The sequence below is a fragment of the Myotis yumanensis genome, unplaced genomic scaffold (genome assembly GCF_028538775.1).
Source record: "Myotis yumanensis isolate MYYU_CA2020_CCGP unplaced genomic scaffold, mMyoYum1.0.hap1 SCAF_5, whole genome shotgun sequence".
NCBI lineage: Eukaryota > Metazoa > Chordata > Mammalia > Chiroptera > Vespertilionidae > Myotis > Myotis yumanensis.
Window position 1 is genome coordinate 37,476,270 of NW_027223756.1, and position 16,797 is coordinate 37,493,066.

The 16,797-nt window shown below is 39.2% G+C and overlaps 1 protein-coding gene across 8 annotated transcripts in view; it reads right to left on the reverse strand.

Annotated features, from left to right (window-relative positions):
- TRRAP (transformation/transcription domain associated protein) overlaps positions 1-16,797 on the reverse strand; it is a 118,679-nt gene that overhangs the window by 97,035 nt on the left and 4,847 nt on the right. For all 8 annotated transcript variants that reach the window (XM_070415073.1, XM_070415070.1, XM_070415069.1 and 5 more), the window contains 9 exons: positions 12,066-12,176; positions 10,177-10,281; positions 9,116-9,199; positions 7,734-7,790; positions 6,260-6,385; positions 4,465-4,542; positions 4,186-4,274; positions 3,089-3,185; positions 1,982-2,120 (listed from right to left, as the gene is read on the reverse strand). In XM_070415073.1, coding sequence (XP_070271174.1) covers positions 1,982-2,120; positions 3,089-3,185; positions 4,186-4,274; positions 4,465-4,542; positions 6,260-6,385; positions 7,734-7,790; positions 9,116-9,199; positions 10,177-10,281; positions 12,066-12,176 — 886 coding nt within the window. The remainder of the gene's footprint in view (positions 1-1,981; positions 2,121-3,088; positions 3,186-4,185; positions 4,275-4,464; positions 4,543-6,259; positions 6,386-7,733; positions 7,791-9,115; positions 9,200-10,176; positions 10,282-12,065; positions 12,177-16,797) is intronic.

Consider the following 16,797-nt stretch of genomic DNA (forward strand, 5'->3'; position numbering starts at 1 on the left):
GTCCTGGATTGTGAGAGGGATGTCCCAGATTGGAGAGGATGCAGGCTGGGCTAAGGGACACACCTCTCCCCCATGCACAAATTTTGTGCACCGGGCCTCTAGTTTTATAATAGTGTGGTTAATATTTAACAAGATTCTTTCCATGTTTCTTCTAATAAAATCTTTTATGAAATGTGATGCTATCACCTATTAACTTCAAGAGCTACTATGGGCTTTAAAATAAAGTATCCTAAAGGCTGAATTCAACAAGGCTAATGTGATCAATCCCTGAAGAGTAGTATTTTGGAAACCTGCTGATCTTTGTGGAACAGGTTCCCTAAAACTGAAACCAAGCCATATGACCTCAGAGAGCCTGGCTGTGTGTGATGGAAAGCATGAGGAGTTTTTAATCCATCAGCACTTCAAGAAGTAGAAACCTCTTGCTACAAAACTCCCCAGATGCACCTCCAAAATCCTTTTACTTAAACGGCAGAATACCGAAAGTTACTGTGAGAATAGTACTCAAGGCACAACCCAGTAACTTCAGTAGATTTAAAATGTTTCTTTTCAAATTCTTCTATTTTTCCCTGGCTGGAGTGGTTCAGCTGGTTGAGCACCATCCTATGCACCGAAAGGTCACTGGTTCAATTCCCGGTCAGGGCACATACCCAGGTGGCAAGTTTGATCCTAGCTGGGGTGTATACAGGAGGCAACCAATCAATGCTTCTCTCACATCGATGTTTCTCTCTCTCTCTCTCTTTCCCTCCTTCCCTCCCCTCCTCTTCCTCCCTCCCCTCCTCTCCCTTCCTCTCTCTGTAAAAATCAATTAAAAATTTTTATTTTAAAAATAAAAGTAAATAGAAAATAAAATTATTCTATTTTGCTATTCAGAGATGAACACATAGGAAAGGCAAAAAGCAAAGGAAGCTGCCACCAGACAAGTCCCAATGGCAGTCAGCTCTCAAGGCGAGTGGGCTGTGAGCACTGGCAATGCTCAAGTTCTCAACCTGGGTGATACTTGCACTTATGTTTGTTCCATAATTTCTGATGAAATCATACATTATTTTTGGTGCACTTTTCTATGTGTTACATTTCAAAATAATGTTTAAGTCTATCTTCCTTTCAGCAATATCTACATACAAGAGACACACTATAATTTGTATTTTAATAACACAAAAATATCTGAGCTTTCTTTACTGTGTTAATTCAAGTGCAAACCCTCAACTGTACCCTTAAAAACTATATAAGGAAGCCCAATCTCAGTTTTACCCATGCTGTAATTTACAAGCATATAAAGCATTTAATATTAAAAAAAATACTGGGGAAATGATTATCATAACAAAACAATTAGGATGTAACTTCAACCTAATGATTTGAATATATCAAATATGAAAAGTATTTAACAATTCAATAACTGATAAAAAAGTATAATTATCAGATTAGCAAAAAGCAAGTATCGGTCTTGTGCACTGAAACAGAACCAATTCATTATTTCACAGCATGGAGAAAGAAATCACTGTTTCCTTCCCATATTGTAAAGTCTGAGAGCAAATGGCTATTTGCAATTTCAAAAGATATGCTGTTGAAAAGCAAAAAGGTACCAAGGAAGACTCAGAACATAAGTAAGCGATGCTGAGGGTATCATCACGTTCAATATGAGATCGTTGACAAGATAAAGAGAGGACCCTGGTGGCAGGCTCAGAGGTAGGAGAGGGAGGCAGACAGACAGAGAAAGGGGGTCAGAATAAACTCAAGACAACAATAAGGAAAGGACAAGGTGAGCCTAAAATATAAGCACTGGAGTGAGCTAAAGACTCCCACAACAAGGAAGTATCAGAAGGATACCCATGTCGCCTTCTGCTGTCCAAGACACATCTCCTATGTAAGTTCCCTTAACAAACTCTTAATGTAAAAACAAAAAACAACGGAATGTCAGCAGAGTGCCGGCCACCCCCAAAGATGTGGACGGCACTCATGTCAGAATTCCAGACAAAAGACATACGGTTTCTTAGCTCTGTCGTGAGGATGTGCTTTGCAGCAATCAGAAGCTCCTTTCTGAGGTGTGCAGTCTCTGCTGGGCAATTTGAAAGCAACTGTAACATTCCTTTTACCATTTGCTGAGAGTACTTAGTCACCAACTCCTGTAAAAACAAGAGGAAAACAACAGTTACATTGACTGGTGGGTATTAAGAAAAACCCAAAATTTATAAACTTTTTAAAAAATTCAGTAAAACTAAACTTGGCTCAAAGGACCCCCAGGAATTAACAGGCCTAATAAACAAGTACTATACAAAAATTTTTAATAGTTTGTGTGTGAATACTGCCATACTAGAAGGATGGTTAGAAACATAAATAGTTTATTTTACATAATGGGGTTATAGACGTCTTTTTTTGTACTTTTCTCAACTTTCAACAGTGAATATATACTATGCTAAGGAAAAGGAGGGAGAAATATTAAAATTTTAAAAAAAGATACTCTTTAATATGTCATCCCATTAATGTAAGTTCTGAACGACACCAAAAACATGTTTAATTAACTCAGCATAAGTTCTAATCACAATCTCTTTTTGAGGTGTTTTAGCAAGACAACTCACCATAGTGACTCAAGCTGACTAAAATATCAAGGGGTACCTAACTAAAATTTTTAAAACCAAAAGCTCCATTTTTAGTGCTTGATAGAGCCTGAAAGTGGGAGGAGAAAGTGGACTACAAATGTACAAAAGAAAAATTTTGAGGGGTTGATGGAAGCGTTTTATATTTTGATGTGTTGGTGGTACCAAACTATATGCATATGTCAATCATAGAACTGTTTACCTATAAAAGGTGAACTTTATTGTATGTAAATGATAGCTCAGGAAACCTAACTTAAAACAAGTCATGCCCAGCTGGCATGGCTCAGTGGTTGAGCATCGACCTATGCACCAGGAGGCCACCGTTCAATTCCCGGTCAGGGCACATGCCCAAGGGTTTGGGCTCAATCCCCAGTGGGGACCTGCAGAAAGCAGCTGATCAATGATTCTTTCACATCACTGGTGTTTCTGTCTCTCTCTCCCTCTCCCTTCCTCTCTGAAATCAGTAAAAATATATTTTTTTAAGTAAATGAACTTACCTGGTAAATTCTGATGATATAAGCTAAAAATGACAATGTTTTAATCTGAGCAGCAATGAAATCAGCATACAACTCCTTATTGTAAAGCTTATGTTGCCTGAATGAGAAATAAATAAAATTTGCATTAGCTCTTAACTCTTTAGGTGACATTAACATTAATTAAAAGCCTGTAATAATTACTGAGCCCAAAAGCCTGATTTCTGCACAGACCAGAACAACATAGCAGCAACAGTTACACTCTTCACTATTATGCATTTCCAAATAATATAAAGGGTTTAGAGGCATAAAGCAAGCAGTTCTCTAAGCCATTCATTCCATAGCAGTTACAATGTTTAGCCCATAAAGCCACTCATCCAGTGTTAGGCTATCTATTTACTCAATAAGAGCCGATGCTAGGGCCACAGAGGATGTTAACACTCATTCACCCTCAGATCCTGCCCTCAAATGACACAGAGCCAAATAGCCACAAGAAAGTGAGTGTTAAAGGTCTTAAGAAGAAATGTATAAAGTTTGAGAAAAAATTTCACTGAGAGAATGAATGTGGTTCACCTAGAGCAGTGGTTGGCAAACCGAGGCTCATGAGCCACATGCGGCTCTTTGGCCCCGTGTCATGGGCCACGAAGTTTCAATCGCACTGCACGTGCACGCCCGCACGTGGTATTTTGTGGAAGAGCCACACTCAAGGGGCCAGTTTGCCGAACACTAACCTAGAGTGATGGGTGGGGGAATTAAGGGGGTAAAGAACATCCTAGCACTCATGCTGAAAGGAACAGCAAGAACAAAGAAAGGCTTAAGGCGAGAAAGGTTTAGAGATCCCACAGATAGAAATCTAGAATATAGTAATTCCTAATAATAGTTCTAAATTTATGAAACACCAAAAACCAAGGTTTAATACCTTTAGCTCATCTTTTTAAATAAGGAGTAAAATAACTATTACTATCATCATTGAAATACAAGTTCAAAAAGTAAAAAATATAATTAGCCCAAAATTTTATCACTTAAAAATTTTATGTCTTACAAATAATTACAGCATGTATTTTTACTTGGAATTAAAGCAATGTGACAGTCAGCTTTGTCACTGTCCAAAGAAATCTCACCTGGCTTGTGCAGACACCTGAATTGCAATGGTATTCATGATCAGGGGCACAAATTCAGCAACAACATTGTGGATATTCAGTTTGTAGAGCTAAAAGCAAACACATCAGATTTTCATGCTTTTACACTTCCTGCATAGTAAAATAATTTGGCATACCAAAGAAACTACAGGAGTTAGCATGTGTGTATCATACACATCTATTTGCCACAGATTATTAGATGTGAACTTTATCATAACATAAGAAGCCAAAAACCCAAGAAACCAGTAACAATACACATACCTGATACATTAAAACAACAATAATTGGCAATTCTGCCAATACTTTCAGAGAAAGAGATCCTCTTGGAATGATGGAATGCTGAAACAGAAAACAAGCAGACTGTGGTTGTCCTGGTGGCACTTAAAACAGCCCCAGTCAGTACCCCACTACTGAGCATTGCCCCACTGAAATAAAAGGAATAGAAAATGCTGATACATCTTTGTAAATATCTGTGGGGAAAGAATCAAACTATTTTTAAAATAAAGTACATAGAACTATGATTTAATAGAGGTTTTTATATTTCCTAATGTTGGGAAAATTTGTCAAAACTTAGAAATTCAAATCACCTGAGAAAAATTTACATATACACACACACACGTGTGTGTGTGTGTGTGTGTGTGTATTTTTTTTAATCCTCAGAAGATATGTTTTTATTGATTTTTAGAAAGAGAAGAAGGGAGAGAGGGAGAGAAAGAAACATCGATCAGCTGCCTCCTGCAAGCGCCCCAACCAGGGAAAAGAACCTGCAACGTTTTTGGTGTACAGGATTACGCTCCAACCAAGCGACCCTGCCAGGGCCATCTGAGAAAAATTTTAAATTAGTATCTAGTATTTTACTTAAAAGAGCAATAGCAGAAAGTGCATATTTACCCGGTTTTATTCAAAATACTCAGAAACAGAAAATGCTTGCAATGAACTTAAGAAAAAAAATTAATAGTCCTAATATAAAAGAATTCATAAAACAGGTAAGGAAAATGTCACACTCATACAAATGGGCAATTAATAGGAACAGACAAGCAAAACAAAAACAAAGGCTCATAAACAGAAAATAAGTTTGTAATTCAAGAAGAGCAGAGGAATGAAAGCTTTATTTTTATTCAAAATGCAGTTTCTTATTTATCCTAGCACAAATTCAAACATTCTGCAGCCCTAGCCAGTTTTGCTCAATAGTTACAGCGTCAGCCCACGGACTGAAGGACCCTGGGTTCAATTCCGAGTTTGATTCTGGTCAAGGGTATATAGCTCGGTTGCAGGCTTAATCCTTGGCCCTGGTCAGGGCATGTGCAGAGGCAACCAATCCATGTGTTTCTCTCATGGATTTCTCCCTCTCCCTTCCAACCTTTCTAAAGATCAATGGAAAAAAATATTCTCAGGTGAGGATTAATAAAACATTCTGTAAAACCATTGCAGTAAAGCAAATACAAATGATATTCTTAATCCAATCATAAAAATATAGTCAACAAATGCTCAATACACATTACTTATGTGGCAGATATTACAAATACATTACCTGCAGACAATTACTAGCATTACCTTCAAAAAATTCCACAAGACAAGTTTTTCAGATAATGAGAGGGAAAATTGAGGCCAAAACAAAGGTTCATGAACTTTCCTATAGTCAGAAAACCCAAGTGTTGGGGCCAGAACATCATCCCAGCACTTCTGTCCCCAGAGCCCAGGCTCCCAGGGACTGAACTATAATTTATATGTAGTTTAAAGGGACTCATAAATATCAATACTAAGGATGGAACGGAGACTGGTCAGCTGCTCTTTCCAACAGGTGCTCTGGACCTCCACTAAATTTTGTTTATACCTTTGCATGAAAGCAAGAGTTCATTTTCACCACTCAGAGGCTGCACAGTAAAATCAGTGATGCTCTCTCAGGCACACACATTTGTTCATCTTAAATGCCTCCAAGTGTTTAAGGAAGAAAACAAAAAACTTAAGCAGTTTAAAACATCACTCTCTCATATATTCGTCTACCAAGTAAAGAGACATAGTTAAAAACAAAAGCAAAACAACTGGAAAAACTTACTGTTCTCGTCTCACTGTCCTCACGCTCAGGATTGACCTTCACAGCAATTGCTGTAATCATACCAACCATTTCTGGGGGAGGGACTGTGTTCTCGGGGATCACCTGAGGGTTCTCAAAGTAGCGGTTCTACATAAGAACAAGAGAAATGGTTTTTCCTAATAAAGTCATACACAACATTCCTTCACAAAATAGCCCTGACACATGTGGTGGAAGAAACCAAATGTCCTACATGTATCCTGCTCAATCCCATAGTACTTGAGATCCACTCTATTCAATACCAAAAAGACAACGTGACAGAGAAAACATTTCTCCACCTTCCACAACAGAAAATAAAAACTTGTCCTAAGTATTTTTTGCTCCTTCCTGGCTGAGGAAAGATGAAATGCATGCCAGGTTACATTAAACCTCAGTGAGGCAAGGAGAATGGCCCCCATCCCTCCAGTGATAAGAAACTAGGAGCTAGTCCCTCTTGAATTAACTTTTCAAATAGTCTCCTAAATAGAGATCAAAGATGGGACCAGAAGCAAAGAACAGAAGACATGTTTAAAGGCCAGGACCTCACTGTCATCCCTTAGTTCTCAGTGGAGTTTGGACCTCATATTAAACAAAACAGCTTCATATGAAAAACACTGACTGAAATGGTAGGTGACACAATTTGATGACTCAAAATGTAATTAATTTTGTTTGACACATTAGCAGATTAAAATCCTTAAAATACCTAAAAGTTAATTTTACCATATGTTCATTTAAAAATTTTTTTAAGCTTAACAAAATTCTTTAAAGTAAAACCAGACTTATGTGCAATAAATTTTTACCAAAGCGTTATTTGTGATAGTAAAAAATTGAAAAATGAGAAAACCAGCAACAGAGAGATGGTTGAAGTACATGCATATGATAGAAAATTATGGGGCCACTAAAATTACGACTGCCAGAAAAAGATCTTGGATGTTCTAAACTGTTAATAGCGATTCCTTCTAATAAGTGAAAATAAAATGGAGAGGAGATGTTCCTGTTCTATTCCACACACTTTTACATTGTTGGCATTGCTTGGGAAGAGTTCTTTCAACAGAAAAAAATTTAATAATACAGAAAAATGCTGAAAGCATACACTACCTCCCCAAAAAAGGCTTTATAATTGTGAGCACAACCATCTTTAGAGAGTACAAAACATCAATGTCAGTGGTTGCTTACAAGTCAAAACATTATGGATTTATCTTGCCTTTTTTTTCAAAATTTCTACAATAAGAATATATTAAAGTATTTAATTTAAACAGTGAAACCAAAAGAACTACTTTTTTAAATGACTGATTTATCAACCTAGATTCTATCAATAAACATTCCCCACTCTAAAATTAGCATTCTAAAATTAGTATCCCCCAATTATTCCTCCAACGCAAGTGCTCCAAAATCCCTTTGGAATAAGAAAGTAATAAATAAATATAAGTAATAAATTCAAATAATATTAAAACCATACCACTACTTTTGGAAGCTCCTTATAAATCTGTTTCACAAAATCCAAAAAATGATGAATCTAAAAAAAAAAAGATATACAGAAGATATTTATAAACAGAAAATGCTTACAATAAGTAAGAAAAATGTTAATAGTCCTAATATATAAGAACTCATAAAATAGGTAAGAAAAATGTCAGACTCAAAACACAAACAAGCAATGAATGTGAACAAAAAAGAAATACAAAAGACTGAAAAACAGAAAACAAGCTTTCTAATTCAGAAGGAGCAAAAGAAATAAAAATTAAAATAAATGCCACTTTTTGACTTACAAAAAGTAATACTACACCATGCTAGAGAGATTGCCATGGGAGGAAGACTCTCATAAACTACTGAAACCTTTCTGGAAATCAGTTTAATACTATATTTATCAAGAGCATTAAAACATTAACACATTTGACCTAGAAATTCTGTCAATAACTCTGGTTTATGAAGAAATTTGAACTAGAAACAGATATTCAATCATAGTCATAAAATAAAAATTTTTGAAATACTTTAAATATCCAAAAATAAGGGTACCCATATGTAAGAATATTATACATCCATTAAAAATTAATTTTATAAAGAATTCGAGTGGGAAAATGCTTATATATAATGTGAAGGGAAACGATCAGAATATAAAATGTCGTATACAGTATTATTGCAATCATGTAGAAAATATTACATATATTGAAGGTGGGAAAGTGAAAGGCAATCAATATTGTTTTTAAGATAGGAGGAATTCTATTTCATCGTTTTGCTTCTAATTTCTAAATAATCTATAACAGGCATTTACTAAGCTTATCATCAGAGAAGACACTGTATTAACTACTGCTAACACAGAGTATCTAATACTTACTCTGTAGGTGCTAATCACTGTGTTAAGAACTTTAACTTTTATATTTAATCTTCAAGCAATCTTTGAGGATACACTGTGATTGTCCCCATGGTACAGAAAAGGCTTCAAATAGCTATAAGTTTACCCAGTTTCACATAGCTACTGAGTTGCAGAGCAGATATTCAAACCCAGCTGACTTCAAAACACATCTTAACCCTTGAATAACATAAAATGATCAGAGCCTTCTGGCACATCAGACATTTCTGAATACCAGAAGCACCCAAACAGCTCTGCCAATCTGGTTAATTAACACATATACACACGACGAAACAAATTCAGTTAAATACTCATACACACATTCAACATAGAAAAGTAACTGCTAAACCTATAAAGAATTTTCCCCAAAGAGGCTATGTATTTTCTACACTTTAAGCACCATGTGTTCTGTCAATACTAAAGGAGAATAAAATTTTACACAGCACAAAGAACTGTCAGCAAGCACACTACAGAAATGCTCTAAGGATACTTACTTCTTGTGTGATGGGTGGCCTGAACTGTTTGTGTAGCTCAATAATTATTCTTAGACAAATAAGGACGTTTTCTTCATTTTCCGTCTTTTAAAAAAAAGCATTTAAAAGAGTTAAAATGCTGAGGACTTATTTTAATCTAAAGATTAAAGACTATTTTCTAAGCATTTTTCTTTATACACACACTGCATCAACCAACTTAGATTTGATTTATTGAAAATTCATTAAATCATAAAACACACCTGCCCAAACAGGAAGACTTCATGGTCTTTGGTGGACCATCTGAAGGGCAGCGCACCAGTGAGTTCTGGTCAATAACACTGGCAGATAAGTTAACTGACATTTGTGGCAAGTCACACTATGAACTAAGGTCTAATGGCCCCACTGACACTTATCATTGCTTGAAAGTATTGCCAAAAGAATGAACAATTACTGAGCACCCACCAAGTATTGAACCCTGTGCTTACTACTTCACACATACTCTCTAAGTATGAGGTGCCATCCACACTATACCTAGAGGAAGCTAAGGCTCAGAGAAGATAAGCAACATGACTAACATGATACAGCTAATAAATGACAGAGCCAGGGTCTGAATCCAATTCTCTCCCCCCTCCAAAGCTCATCTTTCCAAGGGGCCCAGAAACACAATAGAATTCTAAACACTTCAAGACAAGTACAGCAAGAAAACAATTTTAGGGATTAACTTAACAGGTACCAGATGAATTAGCCCCAAGAATTGGAGAGACTCTTTATGAGCACCTACTGTGCTTCACACACACAAAACTAGAAAGCACGAAGCCAGAGAACCCTGTACTCCGAGTTTGTCAACAACCACCCAACTCACTTAGAAAGATTTCTACTATGTAGAGTCAATTTCTCAGTGACTCAAAAATACGAAAACAAAATAAAACTTTAATTAATAATCTTCCATGGTAATTTGGTTGGGAAAATGGACATTAGGAACTTTAGTGAAGGGGAAACAGTTGTATAACACTAGGTTTTACATTAAGAAACTCATTTAAAGTTTTTAATATTGCAAAATAACAAGAATTCCCAAAGGTTACCTCTAAAAAGCGAAACATCACAGACAGAACATTTTTGGTATGAGGACGAAGATGTTCATTGGTTGGTATTCTATGAATGATTTCAAGAACTAGTTTCCGCAATTGCTGGTGAAGAAAAATAAAAAATGTAAATATAAAATCCTCCCAGGAGCTCCAAAGTAATTCTTTTGCTTTCTACAAGTGTCACACAGCTGTCCGTACCCAGCACTGGTAACCTCACCCCAGGATAAATCCCATTTTAGAAACACTCCTATATATTACTTCAATGGAATCCAAAGCAAGTACAATATTTCTACAATTGTGTAGCAATCAAGTGAGTCACATTTTTCCTCTTTCACACCTTATTTTCAGCAGAAAGGGCACTAGTGTGTGAATGCAGAGTGGATTTAAAATGAAAGAGCAAAACAAACAGAACTTCATTTGAGATCTCCCTCCATAATCTCAGTTTAGCTTCTATAATGTTCTCCCCAATTACCTTGGGCCCGATGACTAATTTCATCATAAACTGAACTAATGATTCATGATTCTAACTATGGAGCTGACAAGTGAAAGGTAGATCAGCCCTAGCCGGTGTGGCTCAGTTCCTTGGACATCGTCCCTTGTACCAGGAGACTGCCAGTTCCATTCCCAATCAAGGGCACATGCCCAAGTTATGGGCTCAATACCCAATAGAGGGCATGCAGGAGGCAGCTGATAGATGTGCTCTCACATTGAGGTTTCTCCCTCTCCCTTCCTCTCTCTAAAATCAATAACTAGCCCTAGCCAGTTTGGCTCAGTGGATAAAGTGTCCGCCTGTGGACTGAAAGATCCCAGGTTCGATTCCAGTCAAGGGCACATGCCTGGGTTGCGGGCTCAATCTCCAGTAGGGGATGTGCAGGAGGCAGCCAATCAATGATTCTCTCTCATAATTGATGTTGCTATCTCTCTCCCTCCCCCTTCCTCTCTGAAATCAATAAAAATATATTTTAAAAATAAAATCAATAAACTATTCTTTAAAAATAAATAAATGGTAGGTCAAACATACATATGCACATATATATACATATATATATATATATATATATATATGTATATATATATGTATGTATGTATCTCTTGAGCTAGTACAGTATAAAAAGCTTTATTTAGCAGTATATTTTCACTGGTATTATGGTAATGTTTTTAGATATTTTTAAGAGACACATGCTGAACTATTTATAGAAAAAAACCCGATGTGATGGGACTGTTTTAAAATAGTAAAGACAAACAGGAGGTAAAAAGAGTGGGTGGAGCTATAAGTAAAACAAAATTAGCCATGAATTACAGGAATTGAAATGAATAAGAATACAGTTGGACGGGTATGGGAGGGTCAACAGACTACTGTTCCTTCTTTTGTATATATGCCAATTCATTTGTAATAGTGTACATCAAGCATGTCAAAGTCACGGAGGCCCACAACGAATATTTTTGCAGCCCAGCCAATATAACGGTATATAAAAAACATTTTAATAAAAATTTCATAACTTAATTTTTACAATATCCTGTTATACATAACTACTGATAATAAACTACAACTGGGAATGGGCCTAAGCCGTCAGTCGGACATCCCCTGAGGGCTCCTGGACTGCTAAAGGGTGCAGGCCAGGCTGAGGTGATGCCCCCCTCCCCCAGAGTGCACGAATGTCATGTACCAGGCCTCTAGTTTAAACTATAAAAGAGATGGTCTTGACAAAATAAAACCAAGACATTCAACTAAGCAGGCAAAAGCCCTAGGCAGAGTTATCCTTCTGTGACAAAACCACTTTCATTTGTAAGTGAAACCATGGATTTATTTAGGTGTTTTAATTCATAAATGCTTGCAATACTACTATGTGACACTTTTTTTTCACTGACAGTTTTAAACAAATTACCTGGGCTGGTTTCTCCTGAAGAAACTGAACTTCTCCATCTTGAAGAAACGTAAGAAACCGAGGGATGATATGTTCCAGGAATGTAGAATATTGAGGAGATGATGTTACGTTCTAATTATACAAAAATAAAAGAAAACCTCATTTAATTTGTGTATATATTTTCACTTCGAATTCACCTAGTATTATAATAATCTCAAAAGACTATAAAACATTTTGCCTGGCTGGTGTGGCTCAGTGTTTGAGCCTCAACTATGAACCAGGATGTCATGTTTAATTCCCCATCAGGGCACATGCCCAGATTGTGGGCTCAATCCCCAATAGAGGGCATGCAGGAGGCAGCTGATCAATGATTCTCTCTCATCCTAGATTTTTCTCTCTCTCCCTCTCCCTTCCTCTCTGAAATCAATAAAATTCTTTAAAATTAATAAAAATAGCTCTGGCTGGTTTTGCTCAGTGGATAGAGCATCGGCCTATAGACTGAAGGGTCCCGGGATCGATTCCAGTCAAGGGCACATGCCCAAGTTGCAGGCTCAATCCCTAGTAGGGGGCATGCAGGAGGCAGCCAATCAATGATTCTCTCTTATCATTGGTGTTTCTCTCTCTCTCTCCCCTTCTCCCTTCCTCTCTGAAATCAATAAAAATATATTTAAAAAATAATAATAAAAATATATATGAAAATTAATAAATAAAGGCAGGGAATCTGCAGAGAAGTGATATCTATCAAGAACCACATGGAGCCCTAGCCTGTTTGGCTCAGTGGATGGAGTGTCAGCCCTGCAGACTGAAGGGTCCCAGGTTCAATTCCGGTCAAGGGCACATGCTGGGTTGCATGCTCAATCCCCAGTAGAGGGCGCGCAGGAGGCAAATCAATGATTCTCTCTCATCAATGATGTTTGTATCTCTCCCTCCCTCTCCCTTCTTCTCTGAAACCAATAAAAACATATTTAAAAAGAGAACCACATGAAAATTCTATAACTGAAAGTACAATAACTGCAATTTTTAAATGCAAAAACTAAATATATAAAACTGAAATTTAAAAATAGCATCCCACAGGTCGAAACGGCCCCGGTGTGGTAGGGACAACCCCGGTCAGGTTGAAACAGCTCCGGTGTGGTAGGGACAACCCCGGTGAAGTTGAAATGGCCCCCGTGAGGTAGGGACGACCCCGGTGAGGTTGAAACGGCCCCCGTGAGGTAGGGACGGCCCCGGTCAGGTCGAAACGGCCCCGGTGTGGTAGGGACAACCCCGGTCAGGTTGAAACGGCCCCGGTGTGGTAGGGACAACCCCGGTGAGGTTGAAACGGCCCTGGTGAGGTCGGGACGGCCCCAGTGAGGTTGAAACGGCCCCCGTGAGGTAGGAACGACCCCGGTGAGGTTGAAACAGCCCCCGTGAGGTAGGGACGACCCCAGTCTGGTAGGGACAACCCCGGTCAGGTCGAAACGGCCCCGGTGTGGTAGGGACAACCCCGGTCAGGTTGAAACGGCCCCGGTGTGGTAGGGACGACCCCGGTGAGGTTGAAACGGCCCCCGTGAGGTAGGGACGACCCCGGTGAGGTTGAAACGGCCCCCGTGAGGTAGGGACGACCCCGGTGAGGTTGAAACGGCCCCCGTGAGGTAGGGACGGCCCCGGTGAGGTTGAAACGGCCCTGGTGAGGCTCAGACGGCCCTGGTGAGGTTGAGACTACTCCAGTGAGGTTGGGACAAATAAAGGGGACCAGTATGGACTGATGAACAGGGGTAGATACAGAAGCAGAGCAACATTGAACAGAATGTTAAACTACAGTGGGAAGCCTGGGGAGGGTGGGGGGGGCGATTAAGAGACCAACTGAAGGACTTATATGCATGCATATAAGAGTAACCAATGGACACAAGACACGGGGCGGGGGGGGGCGGGGGGTAGGGGCCCGGGGAATGTCAAGGGGGGGAAAAAAGGAGACATATGTAATACTCTTTGTAATACTTTAAGAAATAAAAATTATTAAAATATAAAAAAAAAAAAAAAAATAGCATCCCAGCTGAACCAGTTTGGCTCAGTGGATAGAGCGTCGGCCTGCGGACTGAAGGGTACCAGGTTCGATTCCAGTCAAGGGCATGTACCTTGGTTGCGGGCACATCCCCAGTAGGGGGCGTGCAGGAGGCAGCTGATCGATCTCTCATCGATGTTTCTAGCTCTCTGTCCCTCTCCCTTCTTCTCTGTGAAAAATCAATAAAATATTAAAAAAGAAAAAGAAATGAACTATTAAAAATAGCATCCCAGCAGATTAGAGATGACAGAAAAATAGTCAGTGAACTTGACTGCAGAGTGGTTAGAAATTATCCAATCTGCCGTAACCGGTTTGGCTCAGTGGATAGAGTGTCGGCCTGCGGACTGAAGGGTCCCAGGTTCGATTCCGGTCAAGGGCATGTACCTTGGTTGCGGGCACATCCCCAGTAGGAGGTGTGCAGGAGGCAGCTAATCGATGTTTCTCTCTCATCGATGTTTCTAACTCTCTATCCCTCTCCCTTCCTCTCTGTAAAAAATCAATAAAATATATTTTAAAAAAAAAATTATTCAATCTAATACACAATTGAAAAAATTGAAAAATGAATAGAGCCTGAGGGACCTAATGGACAATATGATTGTAGTTTGTAAAGCCCGGGAAACAAACTGCTTGATCAAGAGCACAGAAGTTATAAGTAATAGAGCCGAAACTGATATCCAGTTCTCATTCCATAGAAATATATCATTTATGGCCTGAACATAAATTCACAGCAAAAGTCTGAATGCAGCCTGAGGATATATGGATAAAAGAGCTACTATATTTAAAAATGGGAGACCACCAAGATGGCGGCATAGGTAAACACCGGAGACTGCTGCCGCAAACAACCACTTCAAAAATACAACTAAAAGACGGAACGGACATCACCCAGAACCACAGGAAGGCTGGCTGAGGAGAGACTCTTCAACTAGAAGGAAAGACAACAGCATTCCGAGGCTCAGAGGAGGTGCAGTGTGGAAAATTTAAAGGTACGGAGGTGCGCGCACAAAGCGGGCTGGTGGCTGAGGGCGCGGTTGTCGTTTTTAATCAGGAGGGAGTCTCAGACTCTGAGCTCCAGATCCGGGCGAGTCTCTAGGGACCCAGACTCAAACTGGAGAAGCAGGACTGTCTGGCTACGGTCCCTCCGAGGTTTGCAGCGGTTGCTGGGACAGAGAGGCAGAGCCCCTGGGGACGGACTGACAGCAGCCATACTGCTCCCTCCGCCCGCCCTGCTCATCCCTTGCGACCCGCCCTGCCCAAGCCCTGCGCAGAGCCATTTGCTGGATCGCCTCAGGCAAAGGCTAGATTACCACCTCTCCAGAGGACAGAAGTTTTCCCACAGCTGATTCCCACAGCCAGTTGGCCTGGTGGTCAAATCCCTCTAGTATTAACTACAACAATCAAGGCTTAACTAGAACAAGACTGCGCACAAAGACCACAAGGGGGTGCACCAAGAAAGCATAAAAAATGTGGAGACAAAAAAACATGACAGAAATGGAGGATATAGAGCTAAAAAACGCAATTTTGAGGGCTTGCAATAAACTTGAGGAGAGCCTCACGAAAACTAATGAGACCCTCGATGCTATGATAAAGAAACTAGAAATTAAGCATACACGGACTGAAATAAAGAATATTATACCCAATAGCAGACCAGAGGAGCACAAGAATCAAGCCAAAGATTTGAAATGCAAAGAAGCAAAAAACACCCAACTGGAAAAGCAAAATGAAAAAAGAATCCGAAAGTGTGAAGATAGTGTAAGGAGCCTCTGGGACAGCTTCAAGCGCACTAATATCAGAATCATAGGAGTGCCAGAAGATGAGAGACAGCAAGATATTGAAAACCTATTTGAAGAAATTATGACAGAAAACTTCCCCCACCTGGTGAAAGAAATGGACTTACAGGTCCAAGAAGCGCAGAGAACCCCAAACAAAAGGAATCCAAAGAGGACCACACCAAGACACATCATCATTAAAATGCCAAGAGCAAAAGACAAAGAGAGAATCTTAAAAGCAGCAAGAGAAAGAGACTCAATTACCTACAAGGGAATACCCATACGACTATCAGCTGATTTCTCAACAGAAACTTTGCAGGCCAGAAGGGAATGGCAAGAAATATTCAAAGTACTGAATACCAAGAACCTACAACCAAGATTACTTTATCCAGCAAAGCTATCATTCAGAATTGAAGGTCAGATAAAGAGCTTCACAGATAAGGAAAAGCTAAAGGAGTTCATCACCACTAAACCAGTATTATACAAAATGCTGAAAGGTATCCTTTAAGAAGAGGAAGAAGAAAAAGGTAAAGATACAAATTGTAAACAACAAACATGCATCTATCAACAAGTGAATCTAAGAATCAAGTGAATAAATAATCTGATGTACAGAATGAACTGGTGATTATAATGAATCAGGGACATAGAAAGAGAATGGACTGACTATTCTTGGGGGGGAAAGGGGAATGGGAGATGTGGGAAGAGACTGGACAAAAATCGTGCACCTATGGATGAGGACAGTGGGTGGGGAGTGAGGGCGGAGGGTGGGGCGGGAACTAGGAGGAGGGGAGTTATGGGGGGGGGGGGGGGAAGAGGAAAAAATGTAATCTGAACAATAAAGATTTAATAAAAAAAAAAAAAGGTAAAAACAAAAAACAAAAAAAAAAATGAAAAAAATGTGCCCTCACTCTAGCCGGTTTTCTCAGTGGTTAGAGCAGCCCTG